This window comes from Drosophila pseudoobscura, chromosome 2 (genome assembly GCF_009870125.1).
Source record: "Drosophila pseudoobscura strain MV-25-SWS-2005 chromosome 2, UCI_Dpse_MV25, whole genome shotgun sequence".
NCBI lineage: Eukaryota > Metazoa > Arthropoda > Insecta > Diptera > Drosophilidae > Drosophila > Drosophila pseudoobscura.
In genome coordinates this window covers 1,633,716-1,661,690 of record NC_046679.1, presented here as the reverse complement: position 1 = coordinate 1,661,690, position 27,975 = coordinate 1,633,716, and the positions used below count along the sequence as shown (strand labels likewise).

The 27,975-nt window shown below is 45.9% G+C and overlaps 2 protein-coding genes and 1 long non-coding RNA gene across 10 annotated transcripts in view; 1 reads left to right on the top strand and 2 right to left on the bottom strand.

Moving 5' to 3' along the window:
- Nucleotides 1-118: 118 nt before the first annotated feature.
- Nucleotides 119-27,975, bottom strand: part of Gycbeta100B (guanylate cyclase soluble subunit beta-1-like) — a 44,938-nt gene continuing 17,081 nt past the window's right edge. For 4 of the 5 annotated variants that reach the window (XM_015183036.2, XM_001357534.5, XM_015183037.2 and 1 more), the window contains exons 6-18: nt 27,603-27,752; nt 27,238-27,523; nt 26,870-27,091; nt 26,689-26,800; nt 26,380-26,545; nt 26,078-26,160; nt 25,512-25,682; nt 25,335-25,406; nt 25,019-25,184; nt 24,505-24,642; nt 20,801-20,958; nt 6,985-7,642; nt 119-1,331 (exon numbers count right to left, since the gene is read on the bottom strand). In XM_015183036.2, coding sequence (XP_015038522.1) covers nt 7,291-7,642; nt 20,801-20,958; nt 24,505-24,642; nt 25,019-25,184; nt 25,335-25,406; nt 25,512-25,682; nt 26,078-26,160; nt 26,380-26,545; nt 26,689-26,800; nt 26,870-27,091; nt 27,238-27,523; nt 27,603-27,752 — 2,076 coding nt within the window. In that variant the 3' untranslated portion in view covers nt 119-1,331; nt 6,985-7,290. Of the gene's footprint in view, nt 1,332-6,984; nt 7,643-20,800; nt 20,959-24,504; nt 24,643-24,807; nt 24,942-25,018; nt 25,185-25,334; nt 25,407-25,511; nt 25,683-26,077; nt 26,161-26,379; nt 26,546-26,688; nt 26,801-26,869; nt 27,092-27,237; nt 27,524-27,602; nt 27,753-27,975 lie in introns of those variants that run through there. The other variant, XM_033376632.1, reaches the window with a different exon arrangement.
- stops (SOCS domain-containing protein stops) lies at nt 6,076-21,060 on the top strand. 4 transcript variants are annotated; one of them, XM_003736152.3, is made up of 9 exons: nt 6,076-6,204; nt 10,384-10,794; nt 10,969-11,068; nt 12,019-12,128; nt 12,192-12,295; nt 14,792-14,887; nt 17,741-17,897; nt 17,955-18,073; nt 20,339-21,060. In XM_003736152.3, the coding sequence occupies exons 1-9, from the start codon at nt 6,190-6,192 to the stop codon at nt 20,787-20,789; spliced, it is 1,563 nt and encodes a 520-aa protein (XP_003736200.3). In that variant the 5' UTR covers nt 6,076-6,189; the 3' UTR covers nt 20,790-21,060. The 4 variants fall into 4 exon arrangements, with proteins under 4 accessions (XP_003736200.3, XP_033232566.1, XP_033232563.1 ...); XM_033376675.1 differs by lacking the exon at nt 6,076-6,204 and adding an exon at nt 9,638-9,702; XM_033376672.1 differs by lacking the exon at nt 6,076-6,204 and adding an exon at nt 10,222-10,302.
- On the bottom strand, nt 21,195-21,578 carry LOC26533562 (uncharacterized). The gene is made up of 2 exons (XR_001451501.2): nt 21,460-21,578; nt 21,195-21,374 (listed from the first exon to the last, which is right to left on the bottom strand). It is a non-coding gene; the product is annotated as an uncharacterized lncRNA (long non-coding RNA).

Here is a 27,975-nt window from a genome sequence, read left to right as displayed (position 1 = left end):
TCATTAACAAAAAAAACGAGACATGCATCAACATGATATTTATTAATCACATCACAAGAAACGAATAAAGAAAATACAAAAAAATAAGAAAATAATAAAAAGAAAACAGAGAACTTTCTTTCAATATTTCAGGGTTCAATGAGATATTTGTTTATTTATTTCTGTTACATATATTATTCTTTCTTTAACATAAATATTTAACATTTACTTTAGATGAAGACACAAAGAGAGAGAGAGAGATAGATAGATAGAGAAGGGGTGAGGGATTGCAGTTAGTTTTAGCACTTAACACTTCTTAGCCTTTTGTACAGTAATTAACTTAAATATAAACTATGCCACACCCGCCCACAGACAAACATCCTACAACCATCTATCATCTATCATCTAACGCCTCCCTAAAGAAACTTAAGCTTAGAAAAACGAACATTCAGCTGAACAGTTGGATATCGTAGTATTTGCATCTGTGCACATTGATATTGCTATATATTATATATGTATATCTAGATATAGTATATATGTATGGTTATTAACAGATTCCCCTTGATTAGTCAATGATTTTAGACATACAGGGAGACAGGGAGAGACTTCCGGCGTGATGGCTTAAGAACTATAAAGCTATTTTTCAGTTTTAGTAAAGTACAGAGACCTGTCCGTCTGTCTTCATAACATTACCGATAGATCAATGGAAACTTAAACGAACCTCTGGAGATATACAGTACTGCTTAACCTATGTACTCGTATCGTATTTTCATGATAGAACATATAAATATTTTTGGTTTCTGGTTTCTGTTTTCTGCTTTCGGTTTTGTTGTACATTTTTGTATAGAGTTTGACTTTTGTCTTTGGTGCAGTTTGAGAGTTTAGCTAACAATTTGCTATTGCTGTTTGCTGGTCGATAGCCCTGTATAGAAGTTGACGAACCCATAAGTACATCCTATATTTACTAGTATATATCTTTGTATATTATAATATCATTTCATTTTTTTTCGGTTTTGTTTTTTGTTGTTTGGTGCCTTGTGGTTATGCTAATTTACGGCTAGTTTACGGCTTAATTAGGGTTGTCCCAAAAGTTGAGAGTGTTTTTTTTTGTTTAGTTAGAATATTCGCCTTACATGGGTTTCCTTCCTTTCGCTCGCAGATTTTTGTATACAGTTCGAGTAGGAGTATCGTTACACACAAAAAAATGTTCAGCCTAAGAAACCATCACAAAAGTAGAATCGTAATAAATACATATTAACAAATATCGCTTTGAAGCATCCATAAAGGATCACACACACGTACAGACACGGAGATAGTTTTAATATTTTTACAGGACCATTATCTATAGATATCTGAAACGAGAAAACAATTTAGAGATTTCGACTCAGAAACGGAAACTAAAAGCTACATAAAATGGAAATATAAGGACTCTTATGTCGGTCACGTCACGCACTGTCCACCCTCCCCCTCCCCGCGCAATGAATGCGATGCCGAGGAGAAATCAGAGCCATGTTTGTTTGTTTGCTTAACGCCCGTTTGGCTCCCGTGAGCACGCAATTCAATTTAACCCTTCACGCCCAATTACGCCGCAAAGCCGGGCCCGTAGCCGTACGGAATACACGGACACCCAGAACCCCGAACCACGAGCCAGAGCCGGAGCCAGAGCCAGTAACAGTGTCAATGTCAAAAGTTGGACTTTGGCCATGTGGAAAGAATAGAAGAGAACAGAAGGGAGAACAGAACGGATAACGCAGAACTTCTAGTTGGGGCCTTGTTTGTTATGCCAACTGCGTTTGAGGATTGGTTGGTAGGTAGGTGGATTGTGGGGCCATATAAAAGCCACAAAACACTAAAAACTACAAAGGCGCAAACAACTTTTGATTGCCAAAAACTGGCCAACGTATGCCTGAGACCCTGACACCGGTCCGATCTGCTCCGTCCTTTGTTGGGAAATTTTCAAAATTTCAATCACGTAAGCAATTCCCTGGCCCGCATTCTCGCTGTTTTTATACCCGGTGCTCGAAGAGCATAGGGTATATTAGATTTGTGGTAACAGTGGATGTGTGTAACACCCAGAAGGAGGCGTTTCCGACCCTATAAAGTATATATATTCTTGAACAGCATCAATAATTGAGTCATGTCTATCTATCCGTCTTGTTTGACGCCTACTTCTTAGAGACTGTATGAGCTAGAGCAACCAAATACCTCAGAATCGAAGAGAACGAGCATATCTACCAGACTGCACAATCTGAATCAGATCGGCTCATTTTTATATCTAGAAGGAACAAATGAAATTGCAGTGGCTTTGTTAGCGTCTCTCTCTCACACACTCTTCGTCATGCAATGTGTGCGACCTCTGGCGGAGGGCAGCCTACTGACTGAGTATCGGGTATAAATATAGAGTCGCGGCCGTAGCTGCGACTCACAGCATTCCGCCTCGTTTTTTTGGTAAAGTTAGTTTTAAGGTTTGCCAGAAAACAACTATTTATAGCATTAGAGGAACAGTTTTTATTATCTCAATGTCGATGTCGATGTCGACGTCGGTTTCGGTTACAGTTTCAGTTTCCTTTTTGCGGTTTGGCAAGGTTCGATTTTCAATTTGCGTAAAATGCAAGCGGGAGATGAATAAATGAATCATTTGGCAGTGAATGAAAGTGGCCAAGGGTAGGGGAAAACGAGTGATTCTGTGGATTGTATGGTAATTGCACATGCATGTTAACCCCGAAGCCGCTGACAGCAGCATCTCCAGGACCTGGCCTCTGCCCCTGCCTCTGACTCTGCCCCGCTCCTGGCCCTGCCCCTGTCGACACGCTAAGCAATTTAACAATTTTACAGACAATTAAACAACAACATGCTGCTGTGGATGGGATGTTCCGTCCTGTAGTCCTTGGTTGTCCTTCGGCCGAGCTGTCATTGAATCGACTACGACGACAAAATGGCTAAAATGTACTTGCATCTAGTGCTCGGATGTCCTCAACCTCCATATCCATGGCTCTGGCACATAAAATATCGATTAGTTTAATGTGCAAAAATAGCAGCAAGTGTTTCTTTGGGGGTCATCTCCTCCTTGCCCTCCCGTCTACCCCCGTCTAAATGTACGAGTGGAGAGACATTTTCAACAAATTGAATTAAAATTGTAAATATCGCATCGGAGGACTGCCTCGAACTTTATTACCCCCCACCACACACACACACACCAATCAAATGCACAGAAAGGTGAGCAAAATGTTGGTGGGGACAGGGAATTTTATCAGGGACTGTGTCTGCCAAAGTTTACGCCTTTTGTCGGGTGGGATAAAAAAGAGAGAGCAAATGCCATAAAGGAAGCAAGAAAAGCTGAAAATAGCGCAGAAAACTGGAAACGGGAAACGGAAAAAGGGACCAGGGAAAAGCCACCGATACTGATGTTGCAGGCGTATCGAAGATAGCCTTGTTTTCCCCATTTTTTTTTTGTCGCGCAAATTGCATTCCATTCAAAAAAGCATAAACTTCCCGGTCACACACTCGATTTGCCACACATTTTTTGTTCGCCATGTGAAAAAACGCGCACTCGTATTTCAATTGAAGTGTAAAACGAATATGGGACTACTGCGAGAGTCCTTTACGAACATAAAGTCTCGAGGGCCTTAAAGTTGCTTTAGGGATGCTGTATATTTTCGTTGAAGCTATTTTTAATCAAAACATTGCCTCATATACAACCATGCATTTCGTAATGAAAACAAACGCATCATTTATACTTATTTTTTAGATCCGCAAATGGGTATGATAATACAAAATCCATTCGCTTGGCTCGGCATTTTAAGTACTGGCATATATGGCCATTGAATGGGTATCTTCTGCCCCGATATGGCACACATTATCGTTAAATGTCGGCTGCCAGACAACAGCCAGTTGGCATGCAGCTTGATGACTGGGAAGTCGGCAGGAATTTTGATGATGCCATTCAACAGAAGGCGAGGCGAGAGTGTGGGAGGACCTCCTGTGCTAGTGTGCTAGTATGTGTGTGGGCCCTAACGATGGCTCGTTAGAAATGGATTAACATTGATTAGTTCTTATGGCGGCAGGCACAACACCACGCTGAACACACAGAAATTTGTCTAATTAAAGGTCTACCCGCAGAATAAATTGAAATTTTCTTTGAATAAATCTCTGAGTCTCAGAATGTGGTTCATTCTTTCGGTAATAAAATATCAAATCTTGAAGGGTATAAAAAAAAACAGAATCTGCACCCATAAAATGTGCTTTCATTGGGGCCTTTCCGCTGAACCGAATTCCGTAAATGTAATCCTGCTTTGGGTTTTTCCTTCTTTTACTTTGACTTTTTTCTTTGCTCATAATTTTCTTCCTTCATTTTTCCTATTTAGTCTTATTTATTCTTCACATCCGGCCCATTTGTACAGGAAGTTGCTGGGGATATTCGGTTGCTGCCTTTTCGCTTGGGTTCGACTCGATTTTCCCTGCTTCGATTCGCTTTTCCTGGCTTCGCTTCGAACTTTAAAGAGCTGTCAGGGAGGATGTGGAATTGGGTTCCCCTATCGATGCGGATTGGCTTTCCAATTACGACTCCCTGCAGCTGAATTCTAATTAATTTTAATGAGTGGTTGCTTCAACTGCAGTTCAAGTTGCATGTGGCTCCTTCAGTTCCATATTCCAATTCAAGAGTGGGGGAGGCGGTTCTGTAATTCATCATACATCAGACAGATACAAACTCCATAACAAAGGGCGAGTTTTCTTTACATTTCCGCTTCAATGGCATCGCCATCGACCTCGCACAATTTCCGTTTCCTGTGTGGCAAATACACAAATCCGGCTCCAGCGAAAAACCCAATCAAATAAATATTTACCCAAGTAAATACAGCATAAGCTCTTATGCGACAATTGGGCGTGGAATTCAAGGCCAGGCGTCTTATTAAAAATTTAGTTGAAATTGCCAGTGACAGGCGTGCAAAGTTTGTCAGCTGCAGAGAAAGGTCTCGCTTTCTCTCATTAAAAATTCATAAAGATGGAAATTATGATTGCGATGAGCCGACGACAAAATGTCAGAGGCAAAGGCTTCCCTAGACTGCTGCTGCTCCCATCCTCTGTCCCCGCTGTGACGGAAAACCCCCGAGAGATAACTCCTAGCCCAAGCAAGTTCCGAGGACGTAATGATTATGGAGTAATAATGCTGGTGACACTGGCACAAGGCGATAATGAGAGCAGAGGGAGGAGCGTTGCGCATACGCCTCGTACACCCCAAAAGAGTTAAGAGCCTGCTCCAATTCCATGGAAATTACTCACATGTTGGCACAAGGAACTCTGCAACCTTCATTGAATTATCTCCCCACAAAAGCAACTGGCAGCCACGTGTCTGTGTGGTTGGAGTCAACTTTTTGGCAGACCGGACATAAAAGTTTTCCCATCTAGGCTACTCTCTCGTCTGTCGGTTGTTTGGGCCAGAGAGGGACCGACGTTGTATTGTCCTTTCTGGGGCCTAATTAATAAAGGATGTAGGGCCCGCTCCAAGCAACTGCTTTCGAAGGGAAATTTAACTGCATCAAAGAAGGACGACTGGTACTCCTTCCGGATGGGAATTGTCAGGCACAGATCAACATTTGTCTGGCCAAACATTTGAGGCGTGGCTTAATCGAAAACTCGTCACTAATTTCAATTAAAGTTGGAACGCAGGCAAACAAGCAGAAAATCGACATTCAACTGCAGATTGCAGACGGACTGACAGACAGACGGGCAGAGAGAAAACGCACTGCTTTGCAACAACATTAACCGACATCCTCTGGCAGCCGCAGACAGGTCCAAGGCAAACAGAGAACTTGGATGTGGTATTCATTTGCATAGCATGGCATGCCAAGGCGAGGCATGCAGCAGTTGCAGCCCTCCTCTAAATGCGCCCCGTCAACAAATCAATTTGAGGCGGACTTACCATACAAATTTGAACATCGATTGTTGTTTGTACAGCTCTCTCGGGAATGGGGAATGAATCGATGAATGAAAGATGGAGCTCCTCCGAACAGAAGGTTACAAGAAGTTCCTCGAAAGAACACCACCATCATTATGATCATGGGTACCCATCGTTTTGAAATATGTTCGTAACTTGTTACCCAACACTGGAGTCCAACACTGCCAAGCTGCTACAAAGAATTAATAATTTTGACACTAGTTCTGATTTCTTAAACTAAATTGTTGGCCTTTGGCGCTTTTTGTGTGTGTGCAATGTTGATTAATTATGTAAGTACATTATCGTACAAGATTAAGAAATGGCATCCCGTCTTTGCTTGGAACTGCCTTCCACATGAGATGGTTTCTTCGATGCCGCTTGTTTGGTGCTTTTCCTGTTTGCTCATCTTAAATATTTGTTCTGAAAGTATGTGTTAAACTCCCCGTATCTTTTCTATGGCTTGCGGTCTTTTGGCTAGAAGAGAGGACTTTTTGCTGGCCAAAAAGCACACGAAATAACTGCCGGCAAACAGGCTCTGGATGGGCTACGGAGTGGGTGCGGGGGCAGGGTTTTCCGTTGACAAAATCCCTTGGCAGCAGCCACAGCCAAGCCGAATCGTGGAGAGATATATTTAACTGTTTGGCATATTATGGCTTTTATATTGAGTTGTTTTGGACTTATCTAGTTTACGGCCAACAGGCCACGCCGGAGTGGGACTGCGAGTGGGAGCATGCCATTGAGCCGAAAGGATTGGCCGAACAGCAGAGCGAACAAATACCGTCGCCTCTTTATGGCTGGAATTAAAATTTGTTTGGAACTGCTGCCGAGATAAGGCCCGAGGCCCTGGCTTCAACTTCAACTAATGCCAATGGATCCGAGCAAATAGCCAGATAATGTGGCATGAATTACGAGTACGGTGTATGCGGTGGATGTATGCCGTGCGGCAGCTGAAGGAATGTAAATCATTTGTAAAGTGACTTGCCTAAGTGGTTGGGCGTTGGGAGCTGGGAGTTGGGCTTTGGGTTGGCCTGAATGCAGTGGGACCTGCAGAGAGCATTAACATAAATTACCTTGCAACACGATCCGACGTCTCTGACTCTAGCCGCAACGTGCCACCAGCAACAATCACAAGCACACACAGAGATACTCAGACACAGATACACATGCAGGACACACAGATGCAGGCAGGACAAATACAAAGTCATAGAAATGAAGTGGTTAAGTGGTCGACTTGCAGGACCAGACAGGCAGACCAACAGACGGACAGGCGGACAGGCGGACAGATGGACAAGACTGACACACAGACACGTAGCGCTTGCTGTGTGGCAACTTTACAGGATGTTTCAGCAGCAGCAAGACGAATCTTTGCACATTTCCTATGTGTCCAATGGGGTCGCACTGGCTGCCCCGCCGGCCCCGGAACCAGCACCAGCACCAACACCGGCACCAGGCCCTGCTCCGGCCGACGAGGTACGTGAGACACTGGCATGGGCGCCCAATCTTTGACTGCTCGCACCCGGCGCGCCTGTCGGCGTGGTGGGCTGGAGGAGCGGCGAGTCCAGGCTTCCGTTGCCGCCGGCTGTGGCGCCGCTGCCACTCGCCCCCAGACTGCTGGTGGCACGCGTCAGGAACCAGCAGTCCATGGGCGTGGGCTTGCCCTTCATGATAACCGGGCCGCGGTACTCCAAATGAAATGAATCATCCTGGTTGATCGCCTGGCACAGCAGTCTGCAAGGAGAAAGAATCCAAAACAGCGAGTGAGTCTCATGTTGAAGGAACGGAAATAAAAGGAATGTCCCCTGCCGGAGGAGCGGAAATAAGAGGAATGTCTCATGGTGGAGAAGCGGAAATAAAAGGAACGACTCCCATGTTAGAGGTGGAGAAAAAGCTGTGAGTTATGTCAAGGAGGCGTGTCCTAAAAGGCTATAATGCACTGCGGATGATGCATTGCACGCGGAGTCGGTCCCTGCATCTCTCTCAATAAATTGCTGCCATAATTTCTCCCTGTGCGACACTCTGTTGTTAAACTTTTTGTTTATTAGATTGCATCGCATCTCATGGAATTATGTAAATTCGCCCGGACATATGGATATAGTGTGTATATCCGCCACGGAGCCACGCAGCCCCATATGTAAACGCCCATGAAATTTTGGTGAAAACGAAAACAGAATAACAAGTACAGAGTGGGTCTTCGATATTACGACTTTGGGAGTACCTAGTACTCCAGAAGCTATGTGTGTAAATGGATTTTATTGGAGTACGAAATGTACATATACATATGTATATATTTACATAATCTATAAAGTTAATAGTACTTGTTGGTGTCTGTGCCACATATTCCCTGTCTACCCCTGAGTTCTACGCGCAACGCGCATAAAAATGTCGCCAGGCTCTCGCCTCGGACGCATTTCCGTTTCCGCCACGAGGGGCCGCATCGCTGTTGCTGCATGTGTGTCTGTCTATATATATATATATATATATATGGATATACGCTTGCTCATGTGTATATGTGCACTTATTTACATCGGATACGAGTACTCTTTTGATTGCATACGCATTTAATTCAATTCATTTGCAACATTTGCCACATTCGACGGCCTGCATATGGCCACAATACGGCGACCGCCTTTTTAATTAGCGTTGAGCTCTGCCTCCATTGTTCGGAACAGATCAGGTGCGCCAAGGAGGAATATCCACAGCGGGTAATGAAGTGCACTTAATTATGAACCCTTTGGAGACCGGGACCACTGGATTGGGGTCACATTTTATTTTATTTGCATGTGCGATTAAGCCGAAGCAGCCGAAACCTACATCATGTCCGGGTATCATCTCCCTTCTCTGGATCTCTGGGTGTATTTTCTTAATTACTGTTTATGACTGTGCTTAAATATTTACTCAACGCTTAATTGTCTGTCCAAATATTAAGCGTGCAAACAGTGCCACGGATGTGCCGCAGAGGCAGAAAATGAATAATTTATGTGGCAATTGATATGTCGCCGCACCGACTCCTAAGAAAAATACGGAATATTCGTTCCACAAAAGCAAACAATGCGCCAAGTAAACATTTTCCATGATGATTGTTATTTGAAAATAACAATACATTCGCATGAATACCATTTTATTTGGTTAAGCATTAAAAAAACAATAGAGAAATGGGAAAACAATTTTCGTACAATAACTGCTATGGTATTCATGGCCGGTGTTTCTCCAGCGAGCGATACTTTGGCATTCATTAAGCCCATAAAAACCGATTGTTAAGGTTTTAATTTGTATCATATAGAAATTTAAAATGTTGCAAATAAATGTTTATAGCCTTGGTGGGTGTTATTACCGATAGACATACCGTCACTATGTCGTGTATGGCATAGTAGGACAGGCGGATCTTCCAGGAATCATTCGATTGAGCTACCATGAGAAATATAAATTGAGATATACCCACTAAACGATAAAGGGCCTTTCACTTTCATAATTTTCTCCGTATTTAAGAACATTTTATAAATATTGAAGGGTATCCAAGCATCTAGTAAGAAAGTTGCCTTGTTTTTTCGTTTTATTGCATTTGAATTCTCTTTAATGTTAATGAACCGCATTTAAAAGGTCTCTCTCCCAACTCCCACCACCCACTCACGCACCCCCATGGCTCTCTTCCCTGCCAGAGAGCACACTGTTATTCGAGCAGAGAGGAGAGTGTGTGCCGAGAGTGAGAGCGAGTAGGTAAACAGCTGAGCGCCCCATTCGAATTTTATCTACCGTTCTTGCCGGCAGCTTTCGTGGAGTGAAATTTCTGTGTGAGTCTTGTGTGGCAAATGAATTGTTTCGTTGTTGGGGGAAAAGGCTAAAAAATTGCCCAATTGCTGTATCTAAATTTGGATAAACACTCGACACGACTCCATTTCAATCGAATCAGAGAGCAGCACCACATAAATCCACTTGGCGGCCTGCAATCAAACACCTGTTTGTCATCACCACACACACCCACACACTCGTGATAACGGAGACTACACTTTTTCATTGAATTCCATTGAAAAAACCACCGCCGACGTTTCTCGATTTGATGTATACTCCATGGTTTGGATTTCTGGCGCAACGTATTAATTTGTTTATATTTTCAACGCTTCGTGCTTTGTTATTCCCAGCGCACATCATTGCCAGCCCGAAAAAATCAATAGCCACCAGAGAGAGGGCACAAGAGAGAGTGCTGTCACCCCAATCAGCTGGACACGCAGGCTACATTTGGCAGGAAGGTGAGGCAGCTTGGCCGTGTGTACTTTCCTCCCTCTCTGTGCAGTACCTTTTCATGAATATGATCTGTGTCTCTCTGACGTGCCGCTCATTCGTTTCTTCTGTTAGGGAATTTTTTTCTAACGGAAATTTAACGAAATTTAAATGTTTGTGGGAAACACTTTTTGTGTATATATAAGAATTGTTGAGTTTTTGTTGCGTTAATTGTTTGTGACATGTTTTTGCAGTTGCTCGATGCATTTCAGCGGCTTGCAAGTCAATTAAAACGACAATTTGTGCGGATTCGCTGCTGGTTGCCATTGCCGCAACGCTTCTACGGCTTCCGGCGGTCATTTCTAGTAGACCCGGCACGGACACGGGCACGGGAACGGGCCAGCTACCAGTGCAATCCGAGGGCGACGCGTCGCCAACTGGTCATGGACTACATCTTCGAGTGCTTCTTCGAGGACACATTCGATCAGATCACCCGCAACGGCCTGCAGGATCGACAGTCGCGTCGGGACGTGCTCGACCATCTCAGTTCTATAATCAAGGGCTGCAGCGAGGGCCAGAACACGCAGACAGATGAGGTGGCCGGCATAGCCGTGGTGGCGGCCATGCGATATCACCGACTGGCCAAGGAGGATAATGGCGGAAAGGTGAGCTAGTTATAGACCTAATAACAATTTCTAAAGTGTAGTTTTTTAATAGTATTAAGCACCAAGCTCACACTTGGCATGCATTACCATTAACCTTAATTTAAGTTGGTCTTTGACATCAGCAAAACTTGTCCTCCTTTTCATTTCTCATCTGTGATGCTCGTACTCCCGCAGGTATGCCTCATGGGCAAGTATCACAACATCCTGTACATCGCCCTGCGCACCTGCTGGGACTGGGGTGTGCGCGACTCCGAGGTGGTCGTCCAACTCTTGGGTAAGTCAAAGCCAAAAGCAAGCCCCAACAAGAAAGCAGCCCCAACTAAATAATTTAATCTATATGCATATGTATGCGGTGGAACTTCTTTCTCTCTCTCGCTTTCTCTTGGTGTGTGGGGAGTGGGGGAGTTTGGGGCGTGGCTGGTTGGGGCTTTGCATATTTTAATGAATTTTATCCCATCCCATCCCATCGCATCGCATCGCATCAGATTATTACGCCCATGAGCTGGCTGGCTGTAGGCTGGCTGGCAGGCAGTTTTCACTTTAATCACATGTTTCTGCTAATTGCGTTAAGAAAGTGTTGCTAATGTTATTTTGTTGTTTGTTGCTGATGTTGCCTGCCCCTCATTACTGTTGTTGCTGCTGCTGTTGCTGCATCGTAAAACCTGTAAAGTGCCTTAAAGTGTTGCAAGTTATTTGGTGCGTGTCTATGCGTGTGCCTGGGCTCTAATTAAAATGCTGCGTAAAGTTTTGCGAGCGAGCGAGCGAAAGTGCCAGAAATTAATGGCATGCCACAGTCAAGGGAAGCAGGACATCTAACCACGCAGCCACTGAGACCCATGGCATGGACGAGGCCTGTCTCTGTCCCATGTCCCGGACTCGTGTGCAATAAAATGTCTGCCTTGTTTGTGCTGTGTTTACTCTTGCCTAACATTCGAGCTTTTGTCGTGCTTTCGGGCTCTGCTCTCCTTTCACCAGCAACATTTCTGGCTGCTTCCGTTTTCCGTTGACTTCATTTTGCTGCCAAAAAAGGAAGAAGCGACAGCGAAACCAAAAGCCAAAAACTCAGCCAAGCAGCAACAAGTGCAGCCACGTAATTAGCTTTTTTACGACCGCATTTCCATGGCCGCTGCGATTTGATGACATTATTTAACCGTCACTCTTTCCTTTCTACTTTCTACTTTCTCCGTTTTACCAACTCCAATTCCACAACAACCCGCAACAAAGTGGCCATTTATGAGTGCGAGAAGACTTTCGAGCGGATATTCCTGGGCGCCTTGTTTGGGCCACATGCTCCGCACTTTATCGCCGGTTGGCGCAGCGATTTTCAGGATCAGGTGAGACTATGCAGCCCCCTCACAGCACGGATAGACAATGATGCAAGCCCTATGTATTCGCAGCATGAAAACGTCCGAGCCGTGGTTTACTTTCTGAAGCATGCCACACGCGAGAAGCTCATGTTGCCCGTCTGGATACCGCGCTTCGAGGAGGAGAGACAGCTTAGGTGAGTGCTTGCCCTTCCTGTCCTTTGACTTTGTCCCCGGATTGTCCTGTCCTGGCTTATATAATCGCGTTGACACAAGCTGCATGTGGCTGCCTCAAGCCATCCCCGGCACTAGTCGTGTTAATTGGTTCGTTTTGTGGAGGCCAAAAGGGTGTATTGTTTTCGTTTTGGGAGATATTCCTGTGTATTTCGAGACTATCTGAGACCCTCTAGTGGGGCTGTTAATCCAAGCGGAAGGGTATCGTATCCCATTCTCTGTAGTTGTAAGTGAATTTGTGCTCTTCATAATTATAATTATATTTCGCATACAATCAGAAACAACGAAACAACAAGCCTATTAATAACCCCCGGGGAACTAAGGAAAGAGTAGCGAAACTGAAAAAGGGGACCAGAGAAATGAAAGGATTTTAATTAAATTAATACATCAGCCATTGTTGTGGCTCTCCATATGGGTGTCGTGTGTGTGTGTGTGTATGACTGCCATAATTGAGTGAAAGATGGCGACACTTTACACACTCTCGCACCCACACCCACACCCACTCCACATCCACACAGAGATTCATTCAGACAATGGCCGCAGCGGCTCTCAATCACTGGTGCTCGCTCGCCTTGCTTGGGCCTTGCTGCTGCTGTTGTCATGTATAATTAAGATTTTCACTTCCAGGGTTGGGGTTTTCTCGTTCCTTTGCACTTTGCCCCTTCTGCTCTGCAGAGATTTATGCACATATGTACGTGAGGGTGTCGCTGATGCGATAAGCTGGAAACCAACAGGCACCAATGTAAACCTTTTGTTATTTCGGCTTTGTTTCGCAGCACTCCCGAGGATTAAAGTCAAAAATGCGTGTAATAAGCGCACAAAGCTCTCTTACTCTCCTCTGCCATCACGCCTCCACCCCCTCAAATCTATACACACAAACATATCCTCTGTGTGTGTGTGTGATTCTTAAACAAACAGAAGACACACACAGAAAAAAGCTGGCTGACTGGCAAACATTAAGACGACATTTATGATGCCCTCTCGCAACAGAAGCCAGGGCCATGAATAAGCGTTAATAGCTGCGAATGTGTGGGTGTGTGTGTGTGTGTGCATAGAGTCTGATTCTGTGTGCAGGAGGTTAGACCGGATGTGAGCATAGCTGCTGCTGTTGCTGCAGAGTAAAAAGCAAGCAGTACGACCACCAAGCAGTACGACAATAAATGTTTTGGCCAAATGCCGTTAAAGCTGCATAAATCAGAGCTCAAATAGCATATTGGAAAAAATTGTACCATACAGCATTCACAAAAGAAAGGGAAAACAGATCCCAAAAAGAGTATGGAAACAGAATCACATATTGCAAGACTTCCACAGGTGGACTTCTGTGACTTCTATGTTTTAATGGAAGAGAGCTCTTCCAAACCATTTTAAGCCTTTTGAATTTATCTTTTATCTGAAAATTCCTACTCCATGAGTACTTGTGATTTGTACTCGTAATGTATTCGAGCTCACATGCAATGCTTTATACAAAATCCTGCGTATTTCTTATGCCATATTCACCTGGCTTAAGTTATGCATTCTAAGACATATGCTAAGCTAACTTTTAACTCGGGAAAGCACTCTCCAAAATCCTTAAGTTAAAAGTTAAAAGTACTCACTGTAGATGAGTGAAAGATGGAAGAGCTCTTGCCGAGAAGAACGTCAACAGCTGACACCAATTTGATTTGTCAGTCAGCTCATCAGCCGATTAAATGGTAAATGTTTGATTTACGTTGCAAATCAGTTCCGAGTGGAGGTCTTAGCTGGGAAAGGTTTTACTGTGTCGCTGGCAAATGTCTTGCTCTCGCTTTTATCGCTGCCAATAAAACGCAAATGAATTTCCAGGACAATTTGCAGGCTGCCAGAAGGATGGGTGGGGGCTCAAAATGCGCTTATCGTGTGCTCAGCAGCGTAGGTGTAAGACAGTCACTTCTCTCTCTCTCTCTCCCTCTTTCTTTGTGTGCATGTGTGGGTGTATGGGTGCTACTTCCGGTTTATTGTGGTTTCTGGTCTTTTATTTGCCTACTTTTATGCGTAGACATAAAAAGCATATGTATGCGTATGTGTGGGCGGGTTGGGCGTATTGATGTGCTTGTGTGTGTATTGTGTCGCAAATGTGCCTTAAGTGCAGTGTACAAGCTAATGCCTGAATGGAGACAAAAACGCCTCCAAGAAGAACGACATTGCGTATACGCAATATTAAAGGTGGGAAGTCTCTCTTTCTCTGGCTTACAGAAAGCCAGGAATGAGTAGTAGGCGAGCAACAAGCAGCTTAATTGTGCCCTGGCACTCTCTCTCCCTCTCTCTCCCCTTCTGTGTGTGTGTGTGTTCAATGCGTGTGGCCCATTTAGCCTGTTAGCTGCCTGTTTAAGCAAGCTTCGGGCTTGCCAACTAAAGCTGCCACAGAGTGTGGCCTCGAAAGTAGCATTTCTTAAGCATTTATCCACTCTAACACTCTCTTTCTTCTTCGTGATCCCTTTCAGATTCATTGATGTGCCCATTGAGTCCTGTGGCAGGTCCTCGCCGCTGCGCATCGCCCTGCAGGCAAATGCTCCCGAGCTGCTGCTCATTCTCCTGAGGTAAGATTCTGCTATGCCGAGGACTGGGGTGTTACTGGCGCTACGTACCACCAGTGGCAGCCACTTCAATTAGCGCGAAATATGCAAAGCGGTCGCCACTTGGTGGCGCCTCAATGTATGCAACATAAACTACAAGACGCTTAGCATAAGCAAGTGGTCGACAGCACAAAAAAGTACAAAAAAGAGCGGGAAAAGAAAGAAAAAATTATCATTAAATATGAAAGTCGCTGCCAAAGCGAATTTGCATCACAAGGCGGGCCATCGTCTCCATTCTGTCTCATGGTCGCAGGCCACCAAGAAGGCAGCTTGAAGCTCGAAAGTTACGAGTGCCATGCACTCAAAGGCACCAAGAACCACAAGAAAGAAAGCCCAGAATTGGGGGCAGAACTTTAAGATACCCTTGCAGTCAGAAAGGTTCCAACCGTCGAGCTACCATAGATACTGATCAAGACAGATACATTTACCATCGAACTGAGGGCACCATTCTCTTTAGATCAAAACACGTAATACTCTCTGTTTAGGGTACAATAAAAGGCGGACCAGAGATTCATAAATTTGATATGTATGTACACGCCTGCAGTTTTCGGCACCCGACCTTGACTCTGGAATCGCCCCCTTTTTCAGCACTGCCCTGGCAATTTATTGTTTCTTAACTTGATATTGCACGATGGGCTGACGCTACGGCCACGCCTCATTGCTTTCCCTTTTCGCCCGTTTCCGCCTCCTACAATTTTCTTGGCACTGCCTGGTCTGCTTTTCAATTTTTGATGCAGCGCCAAAAAAGATGCTTTGCATAAAGCGCGAATATTGATTGCAGGCCAGCCAGCAAAAGGCGGGGCGAGGCGAGTCCCAATAAAGCCAGAACAACTGAAACTTTTTGTCTACAAGTCATGGCTGAGATGCTCTCTTTGATGCTCTCCAGAGGCTGTAGAACAGGCTATGAAAGGACGCAGTGGAGCTTGGGTCTGGACTATAATTTCGTCCGAAGTGCTCAGATTTGTATATGAGATTTCTCTGGCGAGCAATCAAAGTGCGCTGGCTGTGGTCTTGTAACTATTAAGTGTTCATAAATTTGAGTGGGACTGGCATCAGAATTTATTGAACCATCATCATCAAATATGCACCACTAAAAGTATGGCCTGTGAAAAAACTTTCATATTCTGTGGTTTCCAGAACTCTTTTATTGAATTTAAATATTAATTTTCATATGTAAAAGGTGTTGAATACCAGCCTCGGGCTTGGTCAGGTAATGTTAATGTTCGGAGGGGGCTTGGAAATGTTTATTTCATAAAAATTGAGTGTCATAAATTTGTTTGAGTTCTTCCATAAATAAAGAACTATTTTATCAAGCCGTAAAGCATTTAAAACTGATGGTAATCTCCTTGGAAGCCAAACAACGAAGTGGAATGTTCCCTTATTTCATTATTTGGACATTCTTTTACAATTTGTTACTGTCCGGAGCTCTTGCATTTTTCCCTTGGAATATTTCGAAATTAAAAACCAATTTTCCTCTACAAAAGGGGAGCTATGGATGCCATGAGGCAGAAGAAGAGTTCGAGATTCCTGGCAGGCAGCTGCGTTGATTGCACCAAGCAGCAAATTGCAATTGCAATGGCTTCGATTGATGGCAAATGTTTGTTTGGCTTGCCAATTCCCCGCTGGCCGTGGCCCATGCTTCATGCTTCATGCTCCATGGTCCCACGCCCCATGCTGTGACTCTCCATGCTTCACTTTTCATCCCCCACCACCACTTGATTTCCCTTCAAACCCATTTGGGCGAGAGAGTGGGGATTGTCAGTTGGTTTCTGTTGCTGTTTCTGCGTCGTCGCCTTGCTGCCTCATCATACTCTTGGACAGTGGGAGGGTATAAGGATTCTGCAGAGATGTTTGCCGCATCACAGATCATGAATGGTGCTCTAAGGGTATGCAAGACTTCGCCTATCGTAGGGCACCTTTTCTATCTTGTCTGATTCTGATTCAGCTTTTGCGACTGCTGTTTTTGTTGGTGAATCCGAATGCCGGCCCATAAATTCTCGATATTGTTTCGCTTTTGTGTGTTTTAATTTGCGTTCGCTTTTCGCTTTGCTGCATTTTCATTTGAAATTGGCCATAAAATATGCAAATGAATGCGGTGAGATGTATTTTTTGCCACTGCCACACGCCTCTGCCATACATGCCCCTACCATTTGGTCGAGAGTTGATTTACTTGTGCATAATTGCGCATACGCCATCTGGCTCTGCGGTTGCTGCGAAAAGACAATATTTATATGACGTGGCCGGACGAATGAGAGAACATATAAATTACAATGCTTATCGGGCACTGAAATGAATGAAATAAATGAGCATTTTTGACAAACATTTTCAATTTTAAAACTGACACGGCCCATCCGCCAATGGCAGTAGCAGCAGCAGAAGCAGCAATGGCACACACATGCCCCAATTTGCACTTCATTTGCCATTCCATTCACTCAGGATTCGCTACATTGTTTCTCTGTCTCTTTCAACCACTGTCATGTGTATCTCCATCTCCATCTCTCTCTGTCTCTTTCTCTCTGGTTTTGTGTGTGTGTGAGTGTGTGTATGTGTGCAAGTGACACAACCGCGAGCCATGTCTGTTCATTATTTCATTTGTACATTGTGTTTATCGGGGCATCTAGCATTTATTACCTCCTGTCCCCGGACCTCGTCGCACCATCTACATACAGGGTTCCTGCCTGCATTCACCGCAAGCTAACCAACTACGAGTACGTGCCGGCAGCCTGCACGGGCGTCTCATTTGCAAATAGTTACCCTCCTCTCCACACTCCACTCCTGACAATTGACCATTGACCATTGGCCGCTTCATCGTTGCAGATACGGCGCCTCACCGCATCCCCCGGACGGAGGCACCTCGGTAATCCTGGCACTGCTCGACAAACTAATTGAGAATGGCCGCAATTACAGCTACGAACTGGTGCTGTGCCTCAAGATACTGTTGCGAAACGTGGCCATGATTGAGATGCCCTTCAAGGTGAGTACGATAATCCATCTTTAAGGCCCGACTCAATGTCTCTATACTTCTTTTCAGCCCCTGTTGTATGGCTCACGCAGGGAGATGTTCTTCGAGCGCTACGGCAGACTGTTAATCGACAAAATCATTGGCAAGGAGCAGGTGTATGGTGTGCCCACACTGCGTCACCTATGTCGGTAATTATGATCTTTGAGCCCCTGATAGACTGAAGTCGGAGTTCCGTAGTAATTTTCATATTTTTATTCAATTACTTTGGCTTAGGGCTGTGCTGTTTTGGGCTCTGCTCTGCTGTGCTGACCTTTCGATATGCTTGATTAACTTTCTACGGGCAGACAATTTTGTGATAAGCCCGAAAAATGAAATAAGCATAAGACAGGCGGACAGACGGCCGGACGGATGGACGGTCGGACTGACTGACAGTTAGAAAATCGTTTGGCCTGCTCCTAAGCCCTGAGTGCCAGCTGCCAAGTCTTCTGATGCTCCGATTCTGATTCTGACTCTGGCCTGGTTCTGGTTCTGCTTCTGGGGCCCTTGTCATGTGGCTTATTGCAAGTTTGCTTTTCTTTTATATGTTGTGTCCAAGTCGGGGGGTCAAAACTTTGTCGCACGCTTCGCTTGCTCCTCGACCGCCCGGCGACCAGACTTAATGAATTAAATTGAACCGAATTTCTTTGCCCACTTTGATCGGTGTTTAGTTGAGAAGTTTGCCGGAGTTTGTTTTAATTTGATAAGTTGAAGTCTGGCCCTGGATGCGGTTGACATGGAACATCGTATGGGTATATTTGCCGAGCACTCGGTGACCCCGAACGAACGGTCCCTATATATATTTGCCTTTTGTCGTGTCGCACGCAAAAAACTGTCCATTGACATTGGTTCTGGTTTCTGTTTATGCTCTCCATACGGTTTTCTCTTCACACATTTCCCCGCCATTCTTCTACAGCAGATTCGTTTGCTCTCCGGTTGTTTGCCAGCTTGTTTTTCTTTGCCCAATGTTTGTGCTGTGCTGTGGAAACTCGCGTTCGAAAACTCGGTTCCTGCATATCGGATGAAATGAGGCTGTGGACAGTCCCACAGAGAACCAACACTAGCTTGGTAATCAGAGAACTTACTTCCTGCCTCTGGCCGAGTCCTCACTGTACTTGTAATTGAGTTGGCGTCCACTTGTCGTGGCTTCAAGTACACATGCAAGCGACGACGCCTGCTTGCATTTGATTTATATCGTCTGTGGCAGTTTCTTTGGCATTTTGTTTGCTATTTGTGATTTCAATTTATGCAAATCTCCCAGCACTCATTTCGTATGCATTCATTATGCATTGACCCCGATGGGAGACGGAGACGCCCTCTCAGAGCAGCTACATTGCGTATACGCCCTGGCATCCCCCATTCCAGTAGGCAACGGTTTTTGGTCTCGGTTTTTTATGGCCGCTCTTCCGAGACGGGCGACAGCTTGCTCTATTGATTGGTCGAATTTGTTGGTGCCCATAAAAAAGCGTACAAAAATGTTCTCCACCGCCGACCATCGCCAGTTGACAGACAAATTAACATGGACATAAACTTGACGTCGAGTTCTCCCCAGTGCACAGCACAACACAGTACAGCCGATTAGCATGTTCTTAAGCTTTCACTGCATTTTATGACGCCAATTTTGGGGAGGACAAGTTTCTAGGGAGCAGGAGCATGGGCAGCGGCAGGTCGTGTGCCGTCAAAGGCACTTCAGAGCACGCACTGCTACTTCCACAGGCTCCGCCGACTCCACATGAGCAAAGCAAACTTTGTCTGAAAGCTTTCTCTGTGTCGTGCCTCAAAGTCTCCTGATTGTCCGGGAAGGCAAGCCGGGAAGGCAGGCGGAGAAAAATCCGCTACCAATATCCGCTACTTTAACTTCTTCCTCTAGTTGAAAAGGCCAACTTTAGTGAAAGTTTATGTCGGGTGCCCTTTTTTTCTACTGTTTCCCTCACAGGGAAAGTTTTAAGCACATGAACTTTGTTTGTTGTGCAGATTTTGTTGTTGTTGCTGCCGCTCGGAGAGCTTATTGTATGAAACTAAAATTAATTTATGAAATATCCCGCTGAGATTGACGGAACAAAAGCAATAGTCCGCAGGAAGTCAGAAAAAATTTCATGCTAGTCAACAATTTTGAAGTTCCAATTTTCTAGAAATTTTGTCATGTGTTATGAGTCATGTGAGGGCAGAGATGTGGAGGTGAGGGAGAGATTGATAAATTCTCAGAGGAAAAATTCCCAAAAGGATAATAATTTAGTGATTTTATTAGCGTTACATTCCAGTCGATATGGGTATCGAAAATATTCCGACGAGGAATTCCTTAAGCTATTGAGGGATGAGCAAAACAGAGAGTGGTATATTTGGTCTTAATTTGTTGACTATCTGTCATCCATTATTTATTAGAAAATAATTAACAGTTTCTTTAACCTTTTCTGCAGCTGCTGCATTCGCGATGTCCTCCGGGAGCAGAATCAACTGCCCAACGGCATCGACACTTTGAGGCTGCCGATGCGACTGCAGCGCTATATTGACCTAACGGAAGAGCTGGAGGGAGTCGGGGGACAGCCAGAGCCACCAGAGCAGCCAAAGCCCAAGCCGGGCACTCGACTGGCAAGTGGCATGCAGCGGATGGACACCATCAGCAGCATTACCGAGAGCGAGGACGAGAGCGAGAACCGTGTCCAGCTGCTGGAGGCAGTCACGGATGCGGAAAAGGCCGCGGCAGCCGCCTTTGTGGCCGCCAGCGATGGGGCAATCACTTCCGAGGCCAAGCAGGCGGCTGTGGCCGCCTATGTGGCAGCCAGCAGACCCGAAGCCGATCCCGATTTCCCACCTAAGCCCCAGCAGGACGATGATGACGACGGGGGCCCTGCCCCAGAGCTTAGCTAGTGAAAACTCACCTGTAGGTGTGCTCGCTGACGTTGATGCGGCCGGGCACGCCTGTGGTCTCCGTGCGGCTGGTGAGGTTCACGGTGTTGCCGAACAGACAGTAACGCGGCACTCGATTCCCAATCACGCCTGTCACGACCTCGCCCGAGTGAATGCCGATGGTAATTTGCTGCGGGGATAGAAAATAGAACAAAAATTAGGGAATTTATAACTCGAATTTGTAGGAATTTATCTAGGAAATAAACAGAGCCGTATCCAGAGCAGAGCAGCACTTCATTGCGCTAATAAACTTTCTTTCTTGGAGCATCCAAGTCCCATCATCAACACCCAACAACGAAAGTTCCACTGTGGGGCAGCCAACCGCAAAGGAATGTAGCACGGAAAACCACCCAAAAGTTGCCACAATTACTTTCAAAAAACTTGCAGCAGAGCTGGCAAACTTTTCTTTAATTAAATTTAAAACGAAATGAGCTGCGGTCTCGAGGGGAAAGAGCAAGAAATATATCCAGCAAAGGTCCTCTGTCCTCGTTAGTAGGTGACGATGCGAGAAGCAGAGAACCAGCCCAAAGCAAAGCAAAGCAGAGCCTGAGTTGGAGAAAAGTATATGTGTAAATGGGTAAAATGCCAACGCAGCCAGAGATAAAAGCAAAAGAGCGAAAGTTGTAATTACCAGAAAAACATTATAGAAAACTAATTGCCAAAGGCAGCAGCCCCGTCCGATAAGGTCCAAAGGCTCCGCAGATAAAAACGAAAATGCAGAAGGTCGAACAACGAACAACGAAATGAGAGACAGACATTTGTTGAAACCCATTCTACTCGGAAAGGAAAATCCAATCAGAGGAAATGACAGTTCTGGCTGGTCCTGGCATATGGTCCTGGTCAGCGAATGCAATCCTGATGAACGATTCAGCTGGGAGTTCGGAACAAAAGTCAACCATTTTGGCTTCACTTTTTCTACTATGTTTTCGGGTTTATTAAATAATGAAGAGGAAAAACCGAATACTTTAGCAGAGCTACAACGAACTGGGAATGCCCTGAGTTGGCATATAAAGAAAGTGAACTTCTCTGTATTGTTGGGAACCGTGAAGATGCTTCTACGAATCACATATAGTAGGTATTTTCATGAAGATGCTTATTCGAATATATATAACATTCTGTCTTTACAGTACAATTTTTCTCACTTTTCATTTCCATAATAATGTGGGCTAGATTCTTAATAAGGCTTCTTCTTTGTATATCCTGTAGTCCATACTTTGTCCAGATAATTCTGGAATTTCTCTAAGCAAGATGAAGGTGGAGAGTGGAATTTATGGAGCGAACTAAATCAATTTCCCGGCCAGACCCTAGAGTATATAAAGTACACAGTAAATGCAAAAAGTTTTGCTGAAAAACCGAATCAATATTTATGGACTGCAAGCACAGGAAGTAGCCAACAAGGCACTAAGCAAACAGCCAAGACAGAGAGAACAGAGAGTAAGAGGGAGAGAGGGGGAGGAGGAGATAAAGAGCCAAAGGAGAGGGGAGGGTGACGAAGCTGAGCAAAGTTTTTGCATGAAGAAAAACATTGGTATAATTGGCCCCATAAATGGGTGGGGTGGCAAGGTCGAAGGGGTACCGGATGGCTGGATTCTGCTGCCTTTTATCAGGATTTAATGAAGCGCAAAATGACGCCAACGGTGGCAACACGCAGGGGTAGGGATGGATAGGGTGCACCATGCAACAGGCTCCGTCGTCGTGGCCCAGTTTTATCCGATTCCTCCCCCGGGGCCGTTTGTTAATTGCATTTCAAGCGATCTATCAAACGCTGGCCGGTTTACCGTCGACTCGATAGATGCAGAAGGCGACACAGAAGCCGATGCGGTTTCGCTGCGGCTCGGAATGCTCTCGTATTCCCTTTTTTGAGTATTTCAGATACCGACGTGCAATGCGAGGAGAGCATGTGCCAGGGGAACGGTTGTGTGGACACGCTTCCGTCTACATTACCAAAGGCAATCAGTCAAATATGAAATACTGACAGCCACAAAAAGTTGACTGCAGTTTGTGGCCAGGACGGGCTATAGACTGAGCAAAGGAGATGGATGGATGGATGGATGGTTGGATGGTTGGTTGTCGCAACGAAAAGCTGGCAAGACGATAAGGTAATGGAATTTTAGCAACAGAAGTACAGAAAAACAACAACAACAACTTTCGACAATAAAGCCAAGTGACTCGGGCCACAGCTCACAAGAAGAGCATTTGAGGACGTGTCTGTCTGTGTGTGTGTGTGTGTGTGTGTATGTATGTAGTTATGATACACGTGCACACATACATGTACATTGGACATGTATGCTCGCATGTGTGCACATCCGCAGACATGGACAAAAAGTGACTGACAAGCCACAAGCATTGTCCACACGTACAATGCTGTAATTGTGAAGGATGCCATCAAGTGGGGCATCCGCATTCTCATACTCATCCTCATCCTCGTCCTCGTCCTCATGCTTATCCTTATCCTCAACCTCAACCTCGGATGTCTCTCTCCCCCTCTTTTGCGCTCTCTTGCGCTCTCTGGTTCCCCATCTCTTTCAGCCTTTTCCCTGTCTATTTCCCCGAATGTGTGCAGTGTATTTTAAGCTCGAGTACTCAAAGCAAAAGTGTTTAAGCCAAAAAAGGAAAAGGGAGGGTAGATTTGGGAATACTCATAGAAGAAGAAGCATTATATACACTGGCAAATCCACAGCTGCATCCGGAAACGACTTGTTTAGGTGATATGACACTAGATGAATTTAATTTGGAACCAAATGAATTTTTCTCACAAAAACTGCAGAAGGAATTCTCCCATTGCATTGCCGGAGGATAAAAACCCTTCATGGCTCGCAAATGCCTCGTTTTCTGGTGGCTAGCCTTTGGCATGACAAACATCTACTCACAAAGACAATACCTTGCGGAAAGGGTAATAGCTGGAAAAAGCTAGAACAAGCAGTAGTCAGGAGGCACTGCCACTGCCCCTGCCACAGCCACAGCCTCATCGCAACGTCGTCTCTGGTGACAGTTGACGGTCAAGTGGCAACTGGCTCTGAGGCTCTGAGGATCCGAGTGAGACGACCCTGGGCACGTCGCATGTCGCACCCCAACTTGAATGCGTGTGTCCTTTGACATTGTGTGTCATCAATTTTGAATTAATTTTAGCAATTTTCGCAGTTTTACTACCCGAAACTTTTTACTGAAACTTTGTTCGGGCCACTGCGTGGCAAATGAACTTTTTTGTTCACACTTGCCCTGTTCCTGCCACCTCGCCCCAGCATCAGCTCTGCCCCTGCTACAAGTTGTTAATATTTTACGTGCACTTGCCACTCAATCCTTATGCTTATGGAACGGCGCCCGATGAAGAGCGGCAGGATTGGACGGGGAATAGACATTGAAATTTATGCGCCATTGAGTTGTTGTTGCCGCTCTTGTTGCACGGAACGCGAACGGGGGCATTCAGCAACAAATTGCGCGAACATGCTGCAGTTGCATGCTCACACGAACGAGCACCACGAGAGAACAGAACGGGACAGTTTTCCCAACTACTTTCAATGCGCACAATTAGAGTGGCGGAACCCCACCATGAACCGCTCCAGGCACTCGAGAAACTTGAACATAAGTTGTCGCCACTGAATGCATTTTTTTCTATAGAGCCACCACCGCAGATGGAAAGATACGATACACTATGCGATGTACACTATGCACTCACCACTGGATTTGAGCCCATTTTCACATTCTTGGCCATGTCCATCATATCCAGGGCCACGCGTGCCATGCACTTGGCGTGATCCTCGCAGGGGTCCGGCAGACCGGACACGGCCATGTACTTATCGCCAACGGTTTCCACCTGAAAGGACACAGAGATTGTAATGAGTATTGGCAGATGTACACTGGGAAAAACATTTCGTGGGGTCCTTCCTTAAAATGGAAATAATTCCAGAGAACCACTTTTTAGAGAGAACATGAGAAGACTCCTACTCATGAGACTCCTACTCATGGTTTCTCTATTCCGGATACACTAAGACCCTTTTTCTCTCAGTGTTTGCGTATGGACATTTGACAGGTGACCCACAAATGAAGCCAAAAATTGCATCGTTTTGGTTGTGTGGCGAAAATTGTAATTAAGTGGCCCGAAAAACGCTGAGGCTGAGGGCTGAGACTTTAATTTGAACTCTGACACATCCTATACGCATCCCCACACCCAACCCCAACCTCATCCCTACCTTATACACATTCAGGTTACGCTTCGAGTCGGTGAGGGCATCGAAGACCGTGTAGAGTTCGTTAAGCATTTTCACGATTTTCATGGCCCCGTCGGGATCCGTGTTGGCCGCACAGTATAGGCCAAAGCCCACAATGCCCGAGAACATCAGCGTCACGGAGTCATAGCTGAAGGGTCGTGGCGTGGAGTGGAGAAGAGAGGTGAAGAGAAGAGCAAAGAGCATGAAAATATTTGCAATAAATAAATGGACACAAATAGCAAATTGTTTGCGTTTTCCCATCGGCTATGGGGGCTGGGTGGAATTGACATTGACTTACCGTTTGGGCGGCACTGGACGCTGGTGTCGTAACTCATTTGCCACCGACTTGGGCAGCACCGAGTAGAGGAGCCTGGACGAAATGGAAAATGCGGAAAAATGGAAAGGTAATTTCAATTTCGCGCCTGAGAGAATCGCCCCATGCCCCTAATGGGTTTCCATTGTCATTTTTCTTTACCTGTCGGTCTTCTGCTTCTCGCTCTCCAGATCGCGGAACGTCTGCTGCAGCTTATCCGTGAGCATTTCCAGGTTCTTTGTCAGCTTGTACTCCGCCTCGAACTTCTCGGAGAGCAGCACCAGATCCCTGGCCGCGTCGTGCAGCGGCACATCCGAGATGTATAGCCCCTTCCTGGAAATAAGAGACAAAGACACATTCCACATTCACACAGATAGCTCAAAGGGGGGGCGGCTCAAGGTGGGAGGGTCGAGGGCTGAGGAAAAATGACACGCATTTTATTTTACTTAAGTCTTTTTAAATTCTCTCTTGGCAGAAAATATTTCGAAGGGAGAGAGGACGAAAGGAATGGCATAGAATGGAATGATGGAGGGGCCGGCTGCCTGAGAAAGCATTTTTAATGTCACCTATAAATTTAGCCAGCTGAAGGCGCATTTGTTTCAATAAAAGCTTATGGGCAAGGCGTTCCCCTAATGCCACATTTAAGAGCTAATGTCTTTAATGTGGGCTTATACAGAACGTAAACCCAGCAAAGACTCATCAGGTCTTCAGGCTGGTCGTGTACTCACTTGGTTAGATCGTCCAGATTCATGACACTCGGATAGCACTGAAACAATATGCGATCCGTTTCCGGTATGTACATCATTTGTCCCTGCGGAAAGGAGAGACGGGAGACAGATTAATAAAGAGGGGAATGATGGGGGGGGAGGGGAGTACTCGTAAAATTGATTTTTATGCTGCACTCTGTGGCCAGGCCTCGCATTAAGTTTAATGCCAGGACGCGGGTGCGCGTAAGCGGCGATTCGGCTTTTTGGGGAAATCTGTTGGAAATCCCACCTGGTGGGAGACGTCGGCGTCGACGTCCACTCACCTTCAGTCTCAGAAAGCGCTGCTCGTGCCGGCTGCTCATGGCCCCCTGTCGTGTCTGCAGCACATAGATGGTGTTTATGTGGGAGAGAATGTTCTCAAAGTTGAGCTGGAGATGCGGCCGGATGGCCTCCACCACTTCTATCAGGGAGCAGTTCTCCTCGGCCACTCTGTGCGGGGGGTATGGATAAAAAGCGAGCAAATCAGTGCGGCTCACTTAGCTGAACGGCCCTTACTCTTACCCTAATGGCTGCCTAAGCGCCAACAATGGCTCATAGCTAGCAGCGGGAACTGTAAACCGCGGTGCACTCACCTGGGTATTACACGAGAGACAGCCTTCCCAGCTTGAACAATTCTCATTTGTCTATCGAACATCAGGTGGAAGGGGAACACCTTGCAGAATGTGGCGGGCGATATGAGGGGCGCTGTGGATTAGCCAGGCAATTAGCTTAAGTAGAACTCTCACTCTGTGAGTGCTGGGTCCTGAGCCCTACCTTCGCAGAGAAACTCCATGTCATCGGGCACCTCATCCTTCTTGGCATCCACTTGAGACTTGTCCGCCACATTGATCTCCCTGATGACGAACTGCACATGGTCGTAGCGCTCGATGTCGTCGCTCTTGTTCTTCAGGAGCCGCAGGCACTTCTGCTCCTTGTCGCCGTCGCAATCGAAGCTGTCCTGTGGCACGGGTCCGCCCGGTAGTGCAATGGAGGGTTCTGGACATATGAGAGTTCAGTGAGCATTAATTATTCGGTGTTTCTTGATGAGAACAAATTCAGGGTATAGGCAGAGAACGACCGAGCGTTCAGTACGTTCAACGCCAGCACCAATTCATTCCATTCGGTGTCTCCCTCTCTTTTACCTGTCTCGCTGGCATTCTCTTGACCATCGTTGTTGTTGTTGATGTTAACGTTGGCACCGTTGCTGTTGTTGGCCAGGCCATTATTGCTGCTGGGATTGTGATTATTGTTTCGCTCGGCATCCGTGGGAGGAGCGAGGGCCGCCGCAGCGGCTGTCGCCGCGTCCGTCTCCAACTGCTGCTGCTCGCGGGCGAGGGCGCGCAGCTTCTCGGCCTCGTCGATGGGCTCTCCTTTGCGTTTTACAATGTCGATTTCCACCTCGACGCCATGGAGCTTCGATGCAACGGCCTGTAAGAGAGATATACGTATGGTGGTGGTGTCAGCGGAGGAGTTCAAGGACTGAAACTGGCGTCTGGGAATCGTTTACCTTAACTATGCCGATGACGATGTGCTCCAGGCCAGGCCTCTCCGAGTAGTAGTGCAGCAGCAGCTCGCCGTCCTTCTCCGTGCACCGAAAGGAGGGAGCCCGCATGCCGGGGTACAGGGTGCCCAGATGGTCGTGCAAGGCATCCAGGTTCTGCAACAATTTGCGGTTATTGTTGTTGTGGCAGTGGTGGTGGCGAGGACGAGGCAGGCGAAAAAATTCAATTTCATTTTTCATTATGACAAAGGATTCGAAGAGCATTTGCGGTGAAAAATGTGGAAAATTGAAAATAAATCGAATGTGAGTGCAACAAAAGGCGTCAAGGGTGCTGCATGCTGCATGCTGGATGTGGTGTGGCAGGGTGATATGTGCGCTC

Excerpts from the sequence above, each read along its gene's own strand:
- stops (XM_003736152.3), top strand. Across the intron at positions 10,795-10,968 it reads AGGAGGATAATGGCGGAAAG|GTATGCCTCATGGGCAAGTA; the intron begins GTGAGCTAGTTA and ends GTACTCCCGCAG. Across the intron at positions 14,888-17,740 it reads CTGCTGCTCATTCTCCTGAG|ATACGGCGCCTCACCGCATC; the intron begins GTAAGATTCTGC and ends TCATCGTTGCAG.